At 59.5% G+C, this 16,762-nt stretch overlaps 1 protein-coding gene across 2 annotated transcripts; it reads right to left on the reverse strand.

Annotated features, from left to right (window-relative positions):
• Nucleotides 1–2,326: 2,326 nt before the first annotated feature.
• HR (HR lysine demethylase and nuclear receptor corepressor) lies at nt 2,327–15,565 on the reverse strand. 2 transcript variants are annotated; one of them, XM_067745086.1, is made up of 18 exons: nt 14,906–15,565; nt 13,384–14,167; nt 12,014–12,164; nt 11,748–11,935; nt 10,175–10,339; nt 9,221–9,310; nt 8,927–9,042; nt 8,000–8,081; nt 7,443–7,606; nt 7,108–7,326; nt 6,744–6,909; nt 6,474–6,543; nt 6,168–6,298; nt 5,927–6,046; nt 5,713–5,828; nt 3,710–3,874; nt 3,170–3,298; nt 2,327–3,032 (listed from the first exon to the last, which is right to left on the reverse strand). In XM_067745086.1, exons 1-18 carry the CDS (start codon nt 15,563–15,565, stop codon nt 2,970–2,972), a joined length of 3,579 nt encoding a protein of 1,192 aa, XP_067601187.1. In that variant the 3' UTR covers nt 2,327–2,969. The 2 variants fall into 2 exon arrangements, with proteins under 2 accessions (XP_067601187.1, XP_067601188.1); XM_067745087.1 differs by having other exon boundaries at nt 10,175–10,342; nt 14,906–15,517.
• Between the last annotated feature and the right edge of the window lie 1,197 nt (nt 15,566–16,762).

Raw genomic sequence — 16,762 nt, forward strand, 5'->3', positions numbered from 1 at the left:
CCGCGTACCGAAAAAAAAAAAAAAAAGTACTTGATAAGAAAAAAAAAGGCAGCATTGGATATACACACTCTGAGGTCACTTCCAGCTCTGAGGTGCCTCTGTGATAGCCGGGCCAGTGAGAAGGGCTGGAGCAGGTGGACAGTGGGATACAGGGAGGCAGAGGCCCAAAGTGCAGGGCTGGACTGAGGGGTGGCCTGCTGAACCTCCTTGAGGAAGAGGGCCACCAAGTGCCCCAAGCTGTCTCAGGGTCAGTCCCTACCTGGACCGGTTTTATTCCCAGGTCGAGTTCTGAAACATTTGGTCCACCTGCTGCTCGCTAGGAGCCAGACCCAATATGCCCTCAAGGGTGCTGTGACCTGCCATGAAAGGGGAGGCCTCAAAGAGGCCTGGACGGGAGACAGGGCCTTTCCCGGGGCCATCGCCATCTTCCCACAGGAAGGACACCGTGTTTGGGGTTCTGGGGTGACATCAGGACACGGCTATACAAGGTGAAGTGTAGGTAAGGATGGGTCACTCCGTGCCACTTGGAACGTGATCAGCTCTGAAGTGCATGTACCGGAAGGAGGAGGACAGAGGGGACAGCAAGCCCATCTGCAAAATCCATTAACCACGAAGACTGTAATGTAAATGAGGCGGCTTAAGTCAGGAAACTTGGTTCAAGTCCCAGTTCTGCCACTAAAATTGCTGTGTGACCTTGGGTGACACACTTAACCCCGGCCTGCCTGTTTCCTCTTCTGTAAAATGGAAATAAGTAATATCGACCCCAAAGTTGTGATAAGGGATTCAGTGAGATCCCTGGCACATAAAGTGCAGTAGTTCCTTAATTTTTTCTTTTTGCCTTTTTTCCTATCCCGTGGAAAAAATGAAAATAACCTAGCTTTGTAAACAATGAAGAAACCTAACTTTTTTAAAAATGAGAGATGTTTATGGAAATCACTGCCTAGCCACTTAAGGGAATATACGCAGCCATTTAAAGTAAAGGTTACATAGCAACCCGGGAAATGATTACATTTTTTTTTTGCGGTACACGGGCCTCTCACTGTTGCGGCCTCTCCCGTTGCGGAGCACAGGCTCCGGACGCGCAGGCTCAGCGGCCATAGCTCATCGGGCCCAGCCGCTCTGCGGCATGTGGGATTCTCCCGGACCGAGGCACGAACCCGTGTCTCCTGCACCGGCAGGTGGACTCCCAACCACTGCGCCACCAGGGAAGCCCGATCACAATACATTTTTACAGAAGGAAACCCAGCATGGCTTCCCTGGTGGCGCAGTGGTTGAGAGTCCGCCTGCCGGTGCAGGAGACATGGGTTCGAGCCCTGTTCCGGGAAGATCCCCCATGCCGCGGAGCAACTAAGCCCGTGCTCCACGACTACTGAGCCTGTGCTCTAGCGCCCGTGTTCCGCAACAAGAGAAGCCACCGCGATGAGAAGCCTGCGCACCGCAACGAAGAGGAGCCCCCGCTCACCGCAACTAGAGAATGCCCACGCGCAGAAACCAAGACCCAACGCAGCCAAAAATAAATAAATAATAAATAAATTAAAAAAAAAAAACAGGAAACCCAGTACAAAGCACCCCAATTCATCCATGTGTAAAACAGATCCCTGGAGAAAAGACTAAATAAAGGAAATACACCAGAAGACTAATAGTGGTTGGATTGGAGGTGAGTGGAGGTGGGTCTACAGGTTTGTTTTTCTTATTTTCTAAATGTTCTGAAAGTATATTAAATTTATAATAAAAAATTTATTTCATAAAAAAACATTCCCTGAACCACTGCAGGAACGACTGTAACACGACTTGGAGGATGTTGTGGTGAGATGTACAAGGGCAGGGGAGTGGGTGGAGTCACACTAGAGGGTCCCGGGCGGGGGGGGGGGGGGGCTGTCAGCTGTCTCAGGTGACCGGCCAGCGGGCATGGGGCTGGCCATGGGCACCGAGGGCAGAAGGCTGGGCAGGGGCTCTACCCGGCCAGACTCCCGGAGCTCCAGGTCAGGTCAGACAGGAGAGATGGGGTAGCCTGGAGTTCGTGGGGAGAGCGAGGGTTCCAGAATCTCTGGTGCCACACAGGGAGATGGCCTTGCTGCTGTGGCCCAGACCTCTGCCTTGCCCGCTGTCGCTGTCAGGAGTACCCTCAAGGGCAGCCCCCTTGGAAGGCTCCACCTGCTTCTCTGCGGGAGGGAGGGACCCTGCCCCCCACCCTAAGAACAGGCAGGGGTGTTTGAGGTCCCCGTCACCACAGCCTCAGCCCCCTCCCACCCTGCTCCATTTCCATGTGTCCCCTCCCTCCCCAGTCCATGTGGCCTGCAGGAGCAGGGCCAACCACACGGCAGCATTCACAAAACAACAGCCTTTAATGGAAATCAAGAAGGAAGGAGGCGAGAGGAGGGTGCAGGGATGGGGCTTTGCCCATATCAACCCCTCCAGCCAAGCCTGGGTAGTGGCCTGATACTGCCCCCTCCCCACACTTCACAGCTCTCTGGCAAGAGGGCAGGATGTCGGTGGCCCTTGTCCAGCACGCCTGCAGTGCAAAGGGCCGCCCGGGAGCCCAGGAGGATGTGGGGGGGTATAAGCAGAGCTCGGGCACAGGTGAGACAGCAGGAGATGAAGCAGCAGCAGCAGCAGGTGTTGCTTAAGCCAGAATGATTTCCGAGGACCCCAAGGAAGGGCTCTTTGTCTCCTGGGTTGGCGGGCAGGGGTTGGAGGGAGACGGTCACCCCCAGTGTGAGTCTGGTACCATGGAGAGGAGCTGGGGCCGGAGCAAGCGCCAGCCTGCAAAGGGCAGGTGCGAGCTTCAGTGGCACTGTGCTTGTCGGCCTTAGGGCCCAGGGCAGGCGCAGGGAACGGGGTGCCCTGCTTGTGTCCAGAGTGCTGCTTGCAGGATTGAGCGGAAGTCCCCGTTCTCTGCTGAAGCTGGGCCTGGGCTAAGCACTGGTCTGCCTGCTCCCAACCCCTAACCCCAGACACCTGGGATCCCCCTATTTAGCCTCTTGCAATGTTCCCACAGCCAACTTCACTGCTTGGAACACAGCCCAGTCCATCTAGGAGAAAAGGAGACGACAAGGAGTTTACAGTCATGCCCCGGGCTCTCCCTGCCGAGAACACCCTCCCTGGGCGCAGCTGTGCTGTGGGGGGAATTGGGCAGCACACTCAGGCTCCCGGCCAGTGTCACACTCACCTGGGCATAAAGCAGGCGGCAGTCAGGGGGCAGGCTGGGCCCCTGGTGGCAGAGCTGAGCAGAGAGGGCAGAGGTCTCGGGGGACAGGAAGTGCTGCGTGACACTCACTGTGCTGACCAGCCCCTGCACCTGTGCCAGGGAGGGGGCGGGCAGGAGGGTCAGTGGGGACCCAGGATGACGCACCCTGCCCCACTTGTTCCTGAAGTCTGCTTCCCCAAATGACCCCCACCCAGCTCTCAGAGAGCAGAGGCCCTGGATGCAGCACTAGCCACCCCCAAAGGGCGTGGCCCAAACCAGGCCAAGGGGATGCCAGAGACGGCACAAGCAGAGTGCGCACCCAAAGCCCAGTTGGCTTGCTGACTTCAAGACCACTAGGCTTCTCTTCCCTGCAGCGGAGGCGTGACTTCCTGCTCTGCCTAGCTCCAGAGGGGAACTGAGACGGACGAGGGTGTTCTCAGAGGGACTGAGAACACGCTGGGGAATGCTTCCGATATTCTGAGCTCTCCGCAGGGCCCCCGCCTGCACGCGCCGGGGAAGCACCTGGTGGGGAGCCCCCGCGGGCACCAGCACGGCCTCTCCGGGGGCCTGCAGCAGAGTCCAGCAGCTCACACCCCACTCCTCCCGCAGGCGCCGCCGCAGCCCTGCGTCCAGGTAGCAGCTGCCCGGGGTGCCAGGCTCCAAGTTTCCAGCCCCGGCCGGGCACACCTCAAAGAAAAGGAGGAATGAGCAAGGCGGGAGGCTAGGGCGGGGCTGCAGGAAGATGGGGCATGGGCTGCCCAAAGGCCAGAGGCACAGGAAAGAGCTGCAGGGGTCAAGTCTTGAAGGGCAGGGGGAGGACGTAGGGGTGGGAGAGAAAGGAGCAGGATGGTGAAGGGCTGGGGTCACTCAGGTTGGCAGAATAGAGATTTGGCTGGAAGGAGCTGAGAGGAAAGGATTAAGGGCTCTGAGGCTGGGGGTCTAAATCCCGTCTTTTCCCAGGGCTAGATGCCTTGAGTAGCCTCTGTGGCCCTGGCCCTGGGCCCTCTGCTCCCTCCTTCAAAGGTACCCCTTTCTCCACAACCCAGGAAGACGTCCTGCATAACCTCAACTCAGAAACTGTCTACACCAGGAGCTCTTAATTGTGGCGTCCTGTGAAGATCCTGAACTGTGTGCTAAACTGTGGGTGAGCAGGTAGCTGTATGTCCCTCGGGAGACAATCCAAAGCGTTCGTCAGATTCTTCTGTGATCCCAGATCCACGGAAGTTCTGACTCCCCAGTGGATGGACCGACCGGCTTGCCTGTCCAGGCTGAGGCCTCTGAAGCAGGTACAGCGCCCCAGAATGGGGAGCTCCTTGGGTAGATGGGACCTCGTGGAGGCCAGGGCCCAAGGAACACCTGCAGAGGTGAACCCAGCATCGTGCTTCAGCTGCCCATCAGCTCCATCCAGCCCTTCAGCTAGAACTTCAGCCATTACTCCTGGGCTTAGGGCTCAGGCCTCCAAGACCAGGCCATGGGAAGAGGGGAGGCTGGTGAGTCAGGCTGGACCCTAGGGTAACCCCAGGCAGGTGCCAAGGAAGTCCAGCCTGGAACTAGAGCAGTGTTTCCCAGGCCACCCAGTGAGAACATGCCCCTCAGACCTTCCCGGTGAATTACCGGGCTTGGCTATGCGGGACTGCCCACAGCCAGCCACACCCAGCTCAGACAAGGCCATCTATGTATGAAGGCGTGCTGCTGTCTGCTCCCCTCTGCGTGTTCCAGCACCTGTGTGAGTCCATCCGTGTGTGTGCATCTCCTGTGGGCAGGAGGGTGGCAGTGGACAGCCATGTTGACACCTGCACGTCCGTGTGTGTACATGTGCCTGAGCAGGGGTGACACTTGGTGGGCGTCCTTTCCCCAGGACAGTCAGGGCTCAGCTGGACTTTGGAACCACGGGGCCTTGCCCACCTCCTGCTCACCCCCTCCTCTTCTCCTGCCCTGCCCCCTCTCCTGGCCCCATGTCTCTCTCCACCTACCACACTGCCCCCCCTTAGCCCTTCCTTGCTAGCACCTCAAAGGGCACCTCCTCATAAGGTGCAGATTTCCGAGAGGGGAGCAGTGGGACGGATTCTCAGGTGAGCTTCCTGTTGCCCTTCGGCCAGCCCCACCTAGAGCCTGCAGCGAGGAGGCTGCCTGCCCCCAGGGGGAGCACAGTGTAGCGACCCGGGCTGGGAACAGCCACAAGCTTGGGTCCCAGCTTTACCACTCAGCCTCAGTGTTCTCACCTGCAAAATGGGAAAGCAGCAGTACCTACCACACGGGGTGGTTGTGACAATTAACAGAGATAATGTACCCAAGGCCCTGAGCACAGTGCCCAGCCTGTGGCATCTCTTGCTTCATTTCATCACTAGGTCCCCCACTTTCTGTGTGCCCCACCGCACACCTCTTAGGAGGGCCTAGTCCGCCTTCTCTGCACCAGTGGAGTCCAGCTCACCTGAGGCAAGGGAGCGAGCACACGGGGCACACACACAGAGGGAGAGCTTCTGGGGCTGGAAGGGGAAGGGGAGAGCTCCCGGCTCCCTCCTCACCATCTGGAGGAAGCGGCGGATGCGCTGGGTGTCCTGTGCCCGGAACACGTGCCACACGGTGCTGACCTGGCTGCCCGGAGACCAGAGCCCCTCCCCGTCCAGGGCTGAGAGGAAATCTGGGGGAGGAAGACAGCTCAGGAGGGCCCAGGGCCAGCAGAGACAGCACCCCGCATCTGCAGCCTGCGCCGACCCTTGCTTCTGGCCAAGGACGCACCTTTCTGTGTCCGGTGCCAGGCAGGCAGTGGGGCTTCAGCACGCACCAGGACACTGACCAGGTCGGTCACCTCCACACAGAGATTCTTGGTCCCCAGGTGCCCACACTGTGGGCTCACACCTGTATGGAGGTAGACAAAAGACACTTGGGAATGGGCCCCAGAACCTCGGCACTGACGCACGTGTTCTCGGAGATGACAGGAAGTGGGTAGGGACTGGGCAGGAATGGAGTGGACACTCACCATAGGCCGCCCACAGCTGGGGCTCCAGTGGTCGCAGGACAGAGCCCCAAGGGAGGTAGGAGGCCAGGTTGAGTTTCCCATGGCGCGCACAGTACTCTGGGAGTGGCAGGCTGGCAGCCAGGCTCTCCACCCTGTGTGTATGGGGGGTGGTGTCATGCCCAGCAGGCTCAATCCAGGCACCGGAGACCCCCTCGAAGCCCCCAAAGCTAGAGTAACTTCCCAAGGCAAGCACAGGGCACTGAGCATCACAGGGCCAAGGAGGAGAGGCAGGGAGGCCCGGCCAGCCAGCCCTATGGTACCACACACCTGCTGGTGTCCTCGTCCCCCAGAGCTCTGTGCAGCAGGAAGACCGAGCCCTCATCTGACTTTGGGCGAACTAGGGGAAGAGACAGAAAGGCCATTGGCCCAGGGAGGAACCTCCTTGGCCCAGAGGCCCTCCTCCCGTGGCAGCAACAGAGTCCAGTTTCTGCTCTGAGCTCTACTTCCAGCTGCCCCCAGGGTCACTCTGGGACTTTGATGCCCCCCCCAGCATCATAGGGGCTCCCAGCTCCTCCACCCCACATCAGGGATACTCACTCTCAGGCCGGGAGAATCCCTCCCAGAACGTTGTGCTGCCCAGGCTTGCGGGCTGGGGAGGTCGGAGCGGGGTCAGTTCCTGCACCTGGCCTCCAAGCGCCCCTAGGGCTTCTGTCCCCCACAGGTGGCCTTGCAATGTCCCCTGAATCCCTGACACCAACACGGGCTGTAGTGGGGAAAGAAAGGGGGACACGGGCAGAATGGATGGGGTACCCAACATGGCCAGGCCGGGGCATGTTGTAGGGGCACCAGAACGGCGTGGGGACAGGCCCTGTTTTTCCCTCCGAGTGACGGACCAGGTCTGCCTGGGCCTTGGGATCAAGGCCCTGAGGGTAGGTGAGGCTGTGAGAGCTGGGAAACTCACCTGGCCCTGCCTCCAGTGCTCCTGGAAGAGGTGGAAGCCTCGCGGAGGCCTGGGCTCCTGCAGCCACAGCAAAGCCCCGGGGGGAGGCAGCCGGGACCGCACCGGTGAGAGGGGCAGGCCCGGCCCGGCCCGCAGCCCCGGCCCCAGGGCTCTCTCCTGAATCTTCCGTTCCACTACCTGCGCGATGATGCTGTCCAGGATGTTGGTGATGCGGTCGTCCTGCGGGGAGGGAGGGGCGGAGAGGCAGGCGTGCTCAGGACCTGCCTGACCCTGCAGGGAAGGCCAGCCCAGTTTTGGCCCCAGGCCCCCAGCCCTCCCTTCGGGCCCTCGCTCACGCTGGGCAGGGCCGGAGTGACAGGAGCGAAGGCCATGTGTATCCGTTCGTGCCCCAAGCAGAGTTTGACAGCAGTGGAGGCCAGTAGTTCACAGAGAGAGGGACAAGGCAGGGGCCCTTGGCCAGCACGGTCCTCTGCCGGGGTCTCTCTGGAGTCTGGGGTCTCTGTGAGGAAGGAGAGCGGTGAGGGTCTTCACCTTTCTCTCGAGGCTCCATTGCCCATGTGCTCTTCCCTCCTCTCCCGGTGGAGTCTGCTCTGTCCTCACTGGCACTGCCCATCTCAACTCTGGTCTGGATGCACTTGCCTCCCACCAGCCTTCCTGCCAGCGTGTCTAGGACCTCTCCAAGGAGGGGCTCAGAACCGGGGTCTGGCTGGAGACGGGTTAGGAGGCTTGTCCTAGATTTTATTTAGATTTATTTTCTTTGGAATGACTTGAGAAGAGAGATGGTGACGGGAGGGCTGGGGGGATGGCTAAAGCCATTCCAATCTCTCCTGGGGATTCCAGCCTGGCTCAGCCTCCCCCGCACAGTCTGAGCCAGGCGCAGGGGGCTGCTCACCCTCTTTAATGTCCTTGGTCCTGTTGGTATCCCTGTTGCAGGAAGGTTGTGGAGTTGGGGGAGTTTCCTCCGTCGGCTCCTTCTGTTAAACCCAGCCGCCACCCACCCCCATCCAACCAGAGATTTAAAAATGGCAAATGCATCTCAGTCCAATTCAACCCACAGGTATTAACAGTAGACTCAACGTTAAGTCCTAAAGTCGTGTTTACAAGGAGTGAAATGTCATACGATACAACGTTAGGTGGAAAAAAGTTGCCCGTGGACTTATGCATACAGCACGATCTAAAGTATACTCAAAAGAGGCTGGAATAAATATACAGGCGAATGACTGGAAAGAAATTGTCAAAATGGTAACGGTGGTATTGTAAGCCACTGCTGTTTTCTTCCTTATCCTTGTCTGTATTTTCCAAATTTTCCACAGTGGGAATGTGTACGGTGCCTGGCACACAAAAGGCATTTGATAAACCCTCTCTTGAATAAATGACTTTTATAATAAAAACATGAACTTCATAAAAACTCTGTGAAACGCACACTGAGCACCTGCTCCGTGTCAGGTGTGGGGAATGCTGAGAAGGTGGGCCGACACTCCACCTGTAGGAGCCTGCGCCTGGGGAGTGGAAAGACGGGACTCCAGCAGCTCTAGCAAGATGCTGGAACGAGCACAGAGAGGGTGGGACCTCCAGGCAGACAGAGAGTGCGGACTGCTGCTGGGCGGGGTGGGGGGAGGTGGGGCGGAGGCTAGAGCTCTCATGGATCCTCATCCCCAGGGGAAGAAGAGAAGAAGCCTGATTTCACCCAGCTTCCATGTACCTCTTCATTCCCCTCGAAAGAGAAGGACCAAACCCTGCCAAAGTTAGGAATTTGCAGACACACCGCCTAACCCTGGGGCGCACCAGCCAGTGCCCTGTCCCGTGCCCTGCTTCTTACCTGCTGGCCCCCATCCCCAGGGGTCCACATCCGGGCATCAGCTTGGCAGGGGCAGTGCCCCCGGATGTCAAACTTGACCCAGACCTGGTGCATTGCAGTGCTCAATTCCGCCATAGCTGTGAGGGGGAGAGGGGAGATGGAATTTGCCAGTGACTGCAGACAGGGGGCCACTTCTATGCTGCTCGGCCTCATCAACCAGGAGAGCATGGGATCGGGCTGAGAGACATCCAAACAGGAAGCTGGTCTCCCCCAGGACCTGCCCTCTGTACGCCCCACCCCTCCAAGAGGGCTCACCCTGGCTGGAGACAAACTGGGTGAGCATCAGGGAACAGGCACTGTGCCCAGCCTCCTGGGTACACTTCTCCATGGACTGTTCCTGAGAGCCTGTTGGGGGTAGGAAAGGAGAAGCTGCAGGTCAGGAAATCAAGATAAACCCAGGTTAAGGTCAGGGAAGAAGAGCAAGGGCATGATATCAAAATCGGGGACCTTGAGAATCTACAAAACATGGGCTTTCTGGGAAACCTGAGTTCCCTAGTGACATAGGATCCTTTGCTTGCAGAACGCAGAGCCGTTAATATGCTGAGTGCGTTGCAAGATGCAAGACAATCATGTAGAATATGGTATTCCGAAAGGTTTCTGACCCTGGCGCTCTTTTTGGCCATGTCTATTGGAACACTGGGAAATTTCAAGTGTTGAGGTGGCGGAATTGAGCCAAGGGAGAGAAAGCTGAGAACCTTGAAGAGAGCAGGACTTGGAATCAGAAGACCTGCCTTTAAATCCTGGGCCCAGCACTTACGAGCTGTGTGACCTTGCACAAGTCACTTAACTTCTCTGAGTTTTTCTCATCTGGAAAATGGAGGCAGTAATACCTACTTCACAGTGTTGTGAGGTTTAAAAAGGTGCAAGCTGAACAAGGTGGGAGATAGAGAGTAGGCACTCGGCTTCTTCTAAGGATATGGGCATGGCCCTCTGATCTGGGGAGAGGAAACGGTCTGCTCTAACGGGCATTGAGCAGTGGTAGCCGAGGCCACGGAGGGAGACTTTCTCAGGGAGCCACAACCAAGAAATGACCATGAACTATTTTTTTTTTTTTTTTGCCATGCCACGTGCGGGATCTTAGTTCCCCAACCAGGTATCAAACCCGTGGCCCCTGCAGTGGAAGTGCAGTCTTAACCACTGGACTGCCACGGAAGTCCCTGGCCATGAACTCTAGAGCAACCCTTCCGAAGCCCCCAGCTCCTTTCCCACCTTCTTTCTCCCTGGTCCTCCAAGCGCCCGCCATGCGACCACAGGCCACACACAGCCGGTGGCTGCAGCAGGGGCATCGCCAGTGGGTGTTGAAGAGTCCATGGTGGCAGCGGCTACAGCAACGTGGAATGCCTGGGTTGTCCTCTGTCCCGGCTGGCCCCTGGCCTGCTGACCACAGGAGAGAACAGGGTCAGAGGGGCCTCAAGTCAGTAGCCCCTTTGAGGACCTCATGTGGGAGGCCTCCAGGAAGGGATGGACACACAGGAACAGTTTCCACTGAGGGGCTGCCCCAGAAGGGAGACAGGCTCCCTTACAGGCACCCTTGAGTGCCCGACAGCCCCTGTAAAGAACCTACTCGCTGCACCGTCCGTCTGCAGCCAACCCTCCCAGGCCAGTGCAGGCTGCACCCCCCTGGCGCCCGCCCCAGGGCTCCCTGAGCCACAGGACTCCCCAAACAGTCCTTCCTCCCCCCAGCCCACAACACAGTGGTGTTTCCTCAGCGGATTCCTCTGTAGCTCAGAAGAGGAAACCTTGGGGGGCTGCTCCTTCCCTCACCCAGAGTTTCAGACCAAGCCCTTGCTGGTAAGTGGGAGGTTGCCAGTGTGCACACGTTCATATACTCCTCAACACACACTCGTCCCATCCAGGGCTGGGTGCTGGGCGGGACCTGGCACTTGCACTCCCAGCACTCACGTCACAAGGGGGGAGATGGGCCCATAAACATGGTAATGCTCGTGGCATCATGGGGTGGGTGCTAGGGTAGGAGTGGGATGGAAGGAGGAGGGTGGGGACAGCTGCACAGACGGCCCTGAGTGATGAGTGACTTTTCATTCACCAGGTGGGAATGGAAGGGAAGCGCGTTCCAGACAGAGGGAGCAAAGGGTGCCGAGGCCGGAGCGGGCAGACAAGCTCAGGTGAGCCTAGAGGGCCGGCAGACCATGATGCCAGAATCGGGGCGGAGGGAGTGGCAGGGTGGACAGGGGCTGGCTGTGAAAGGGGGAGGGGCTGGACTTTCTGGGACAAGAGGGAGCCACCAGGGGGTTCCATCCAGGGAGTGACAAGACGGCAGGAGGGTCTTGTCGTTCCCCGTGGAAGGGATGCAGGAGGGACAGCCTGGAGCCAGAGGGATCAGCTGATTGCCTCGAGCTCCTCCCATCTCTAACCTCGGCCCCAGTCCTACCAGCTTCCCAGGGACCGACCGCCTGCCATCCCAGAAGCCTTCCTTCCCTTGCAGAGCTGCAGGGAGCTCCGCCCGCCCCCCGCCTCCCTCCCGGTGCTCTTGCAGACACTTGGCATTCAGTCTCATTTCCCCAGCAAGCCCAAAGCTCTTAGAGGGTTGGGCCAGACCAGGTTTTACACCTTCCCAACATCCCCCGTCCAGGCCAGAAACTGGAATACAAGTTGACTCAGAGCCTGAGCTGGGAATAAGGGCGCAGTGGGGCAGGTGCTCTCCAGCGCTGCCAGCTGGTTGGTATACAGTGCTGGGGGAGGGAGGTCCCATGCTCCTTGTGAAAGCACTGACCACAGGACCCGGCCGTCCCGGGGTCCTGAATGCCTGGTGGGGCCTGCTCACCTTCCCGCTGGGCCCAGGCCAAGACCTCCCGCTCCCTCCGCAGCACGCGGCACAGTCGGTCTCCCAGAGCACTTAGCAGGTGCTTGGCGAGGCCCATGCTGAGCCCGGCCTCCTCCGGGCCAGACCCTCCTCCCTCGGAGCTGGCTGCCGAGTCTTCCTCCTGCCGCTGCTCCCCTCCCAGAGGCAATCTGGAGGTAGGGCAGAGGAAGGTGAGCGGGGAGCCCCACTGGGAGGATGCTGGGGGCAGCCAGGGGCAACAGGCTCACCTGGGCACTGGCTGGGAGTGGCAGGCCAGCCCTCCCGCCTCACCAGCTGCCTGGGCACAGCTTTGGCACTGAGTCATGCCTGCCGGGGGAGCCGCGCAAGGTGTCTCCTGCAGCCCCGGGTCCTGGAGGCTGGCCCTGATGTCTCGGGGTCCTGAGGGGACAATGTTGCTGGTCAGGAGGCTGGGCTTCCTGGGTTTCTGTGAACCCCAGGCCCTGCCTTAGCACCCAGCCTGTCCCCACACAGAGCCAGCGCTGCCCCTAGGCCCGGGCCTACGAGGCCTGATTCGGAACGAGAGAACCAGGCAGCCGGAAACTTCAAAAAGGCTGAGCCCTAACATGGCCTCATGGGCCGAGTTTGGGGCAGCTGCGGCGCAGGATCCAGTCGGTGTAGACTTGGGTTAGCTCCGCCTCAGCCTCCGTGATACCGTTGGCTGTGCGACAGTGTGAAGAGACAATCCCGACGTGGACGGAGGGCGATGGAAGGTGAGAAGGCCGGAGAGTTTCAACACAGGCCACAGGTGCAGTAACCCAAGAAGTCAGAGGGGCCTACAGCTTCCCAGCCCAGGCAGAGGCCTGGAAGAGCACAGACAGACCCATGCCAGGTACAGGGGTGCAAGACCAGCGAAAGAGTCCTGATCCAGGCCCAGCGGTCTGGGAGGCCAAGAAACCGAGGTGACCCCGAAGAACCGAGGCTGGGACCAAGCAGCGCCAGAACCCTCCGTGAAGGGCAGAGCTTGACAGAGGGGTCCAAGATGCGCCCAAGTCCTAACACCGGCAGAGTCCAAACTGAGTTTCCATGATCCAGCTGGCCCAGAGAGTAGTTGTTCGTTCCTCAGGCAGGACAAGGGGTCCTTCAGGAGATGTAATCCCCCCAATGGGGGATTCATGGCACAAGTAATCACAAAAGTGACTGTTCATTGAGTGCTTGCTAAGTGCCGTTTACGTGAATGATATTGGTTAATCTTTGCAGCACTGTCTACGGGGTAGGTGCTGTCTTCATCCCCATTTTATAGATGGAGAAACTGATGCCCAGAGAGGGGAAGTAACCAGCCCAAGGTCACACAGCACCAATCAGCAAAGTCAGGAGCCAGGGGTTCTGACTCCGGAGTCCACACTCTGAGTCCTGTCATTATACTGTCACCAGAACGCCATGGCTCGGGAGTAGGCACACGAAAATAGAAGCCACATGCCGGACGGGTCTGGCCTGTACATGCTAAGGACTCCCAGAGAGCTATCCCGTCCAGGTGGGCAGCTGGACAGCAGGGTGTGATCCACTCATAAAAGACTTCATCCCGCCTCCCTGCAAAGCCCCAGTCCCGGCTGCACCCTCCCAAGTAGGGCCCCCTGCAGGCCCTCCCCTGTGCCCTTACCTCTGTGGTCATCACGCTGTTCTGCCTCTGCCTTGTTCCCAAATGATGAGTCCAGCAGCTCCTGCCAACCTCTGGCCCCCTGCCCCGCACTGCCCGGGAAGGGGCCGGACGGGCGCTTAGCAGCTGGGCTGCCCACTGCTCCCTGGACCTCGGGGCTGCTCGCCCTCTTGAGGGCGCGCAGCTGGGCCGCTGGGCTTTCCTCCTCCCCAGAGCAGCTGTCTGGGCACCCAAACTGCTCAGAGTGTCGTGTGAGCCACGTCTTCTTCAGCTTGGTGTGATGGCTGGGCGGGCAGGCCCTGGGACCAGGGGCCTTGTTTACTTCCTCGCTGGACTCACTCGGCCCACTGGTGCCCCCCTCCAGGTCCTCCTGGTACTTCCCACAAGGGCCAACACCTCCATCTCTAGCTGGTGGGTGAAGTGAGCAACGGTCCACCTGCGTGGTAGGAGGCCCAGGAGAGGGGCACCTTGATGTGGCCGACGGCCCCAGCTGGTACCCAAAGCTCCCGCCTCCCGGTACAGCCCAGACATTGCCATGAACCAGGCCTGGGGAACAAGTGGGCCACGGGGTCGGGGGAACAGTGTCTGGATGCCCCAGGACACGGGGGCAAAGATCCTGATGCCTGCCGACTCCTGTCTCTCCATCTCTCTGGTGGAGTGAAGGGCGTTCCACCTCCCCAGTTCTCTGGAGATGCCCCCCAGGCGCTGAGCCCAACAACCCGGGTTCCACAGTTGCCAATGGCTCCTTGGCCAGCCTGAGAATGCTGGGATCCTTGCGGTAAAAACCCTAAAGAGAGGAGAAGGGATTAAGCTCGTGCTGACTTTGCTTCCCAGTGCTTAAAAGGATGGGCAGAACTGACAACCAGCAGGTGTGAGCCTGTGTGGCTTTAAGGGTTGTGAAAATACTGAAGAACATACTGGTTAATAGGCACTGGTCCCCTAACTGCCTCCGCTGCAGCCCTGGCTACCCCAGATCCTTCCCCAGGATTTCTCAGGCCTCCCCATAACCCAGCAACTAAAGGCTTAACGCCTGGCACAGTCAGAGGTCCTCCAGGATCTATTCAGATTGTGTGATGCCCTGTACCACACTGGATTTAAAATATTTTACATCTCATCCCTGAGGTGACCCTGGGGGTCCCTTGTGGGTGAGGTACCAGAGGTACGGGCCATGGGGCCACCTGCCCGTCCCACTCCCAGATACAGGGCCTTGTCTGCCCCTCCCCCCAGGACAAGACCACACATTCTGAGGCCCCAGTTCCCAGGGCCTTGTTCTGGGTGGACAATGCATGAGTCAATTCCTGAAATGGCCCAAAGGCAGGTGAGGCCTAATGAAATGGGTTTGCTCAGAAGAGGAATTGCTTGGGGTTGACTATGTCTGAGCTGACAGGCTCCTCCTCTGCCTGGGTACCACCTTATCTTTTCATCCGAATGGAAGGGCAGAGTGGTTTGGCCCCGGCAGGGTTGCTCAGGGGCCACTGAGCCCTGCTGCATGGCCCCCAGGTACCCTCTCTGCTCCAACACTCACCTTGCTGCCTAATCCGAAGGCAGAGGGCACTTTGGGCTGGACTCCGGAGCACCCCCAGGGGTGCGGGGTCAGGGGCCAGTCACATGGACGCTCTGCGGGCAGGCTGGACACTAGGTAGGGTGGCAGGCAGCTGGGCACCCAGAAGGGAGCTTGCTCAAGGATCTTGGTCTCCAGAAGAAAGGGGCAGTAAAAGGGTCGGAAGGCCACAGGGTCACTCTTGGGAGGGCCACCGTTATGCTCAGGAATCAGTGGGCCGTAGCAAGGCGGGCACGCTGACCCACGGAACGCCAGCGGATGGGTAAGCATAGCCTCCTTCCAGCGCAGCGCCCCCTTGCTGCCCGACCAGCTAGCCTTCCTCTCCCCGTTCCGGGAACCTTTGCCCTCCACCAATGGGAGCGTGTCCTTGGGGATCTGGGGGAAGCCAGGGGGGAGCCAGGAGTCTGGGGTGCTCAGGACACCCCTCCAGAAGGGAGCAGGCTCTCCCAGGCACAGTGCTGCAGGGCTCAGGCCATCTTGCGGTGGGGTATCCGGCTCTGGTCCCACGATGCCATTCTCAGGGGCTGTCTTCTCCCAGGCTGGGCTGTCCTTCAGGAAGCTGGGCGTACTCTCCATCACTCTCCTGCCCTCATGGGGCTCTCCCAGAGGGAGTCCCTGGAGCATAACCACCGAGGCGTGAGCTGCTTAGACACATGCCTCAAGCACCCTACCGCCTGGTACAGAGTGGGCACCGCCCTGGCAGCACCAAGGCACCCCAAACCAGTAAGACAAGTGCCAACCTACAGCTGGGCTCCACGTTGCCTGCTACAGGAGACTCGAACGACCCGCCTGAGTGGGATGTTCCAGTGTGGGAGGTCATCCCTTCCCCTGAATGCCTGGAACTTGACAGCCCACCTGGGCCAGAGCCCCTCAGCAGAGACTGCTGATTCTAGGATGGCATGTCCTGGCCTCGTCGAGCCTGGAACTGGTCATGAGCCATGCGGAAGGACAGAGGGCAAGAACCCAAAAGAAGAGCTCCGTGGAAGGCACTACACTGGGAGACAAGAAGCTTGGATCCTGGCCCTGATCCAGTCACCTGCTGTGTGACCTTGGGCAAGTCACGTCACTCCTCTGGTGCCCTTGTGTAAAATAGGGTTGGGAAATGGGCAGTCTCAGAAGCCTCTTCCCTGCGCTGCAGTCTGTGGTTCTGGGGGTGCTGCTTCCCCACCCCCAGCCCTCAGCCCCACCTAGGCTTTTTTGGGTGGGAAGTGCAGACAGGGTAGGCTGGAGTCACGGGGGAGAGCAGGGCGGCTGGCTGGAATCTCTCCCTACACCTGGGCAGCCCCGAGTCTGCCTCTTCCAGGTGCTGTACAGTTTCTTGGCTTCTGAGGCAGAGCCCAGGACAACTGCTGGGGGCTGGGATCTCCACCACTGCCCCCAAGGGAAGGAGTGAGCCGGCACAGGGGAGGGGAGTTAGATCTAGGCCTCAGCCGGGATGGGTCAAGATGCCCCAGTCCAGCCGACAGTGCTAGGGCGGCCGGTGGACGCTGGTAAATGCAGCCTGGCCGAGGGGAGGGAAGGAGGCGGGGAAAGCGGGCTGGGGCCCAGAGAGAGGCAAAGGAGGGAAAATTGAACGTGCGTGCAAAGGAGCAGGGTGACAGGTGGCACCAGAGCCCCGGCGCTCTCCCAGCACGGCCACGTCTGCCCACTGGGGGAAGCTCCAGGAAGGAGGGGAGGGAGCCCAGGGACCCGTGACACAGGGCGCTCGGGTTTTCTGGGGCCACCGCTCCGACGCGATCCAGCCCCGTCGGGCATCCTAACTTTCAGAGGTGTGGCCAAGCCCAGAGGAGCAAGGGGAGCTCATTCCCTGCGTGCGGCGCG

Source organism: Pseudorca crassidens, chromosome 7, assembly GCF_039906515.1.
Source record: "Pseudorca crassidens isolate mPseCra1 chromosome 7, mPseCra1.hap1, whole genome shotgun sequence".
In the NCBI taxonomy this organism is placed as follows: Eukaryota; Metazoa; Chordata; class Mammalia; order Artiodactyla; family Delphinidae; genus Pseudorca; species Pseudorca crassidens.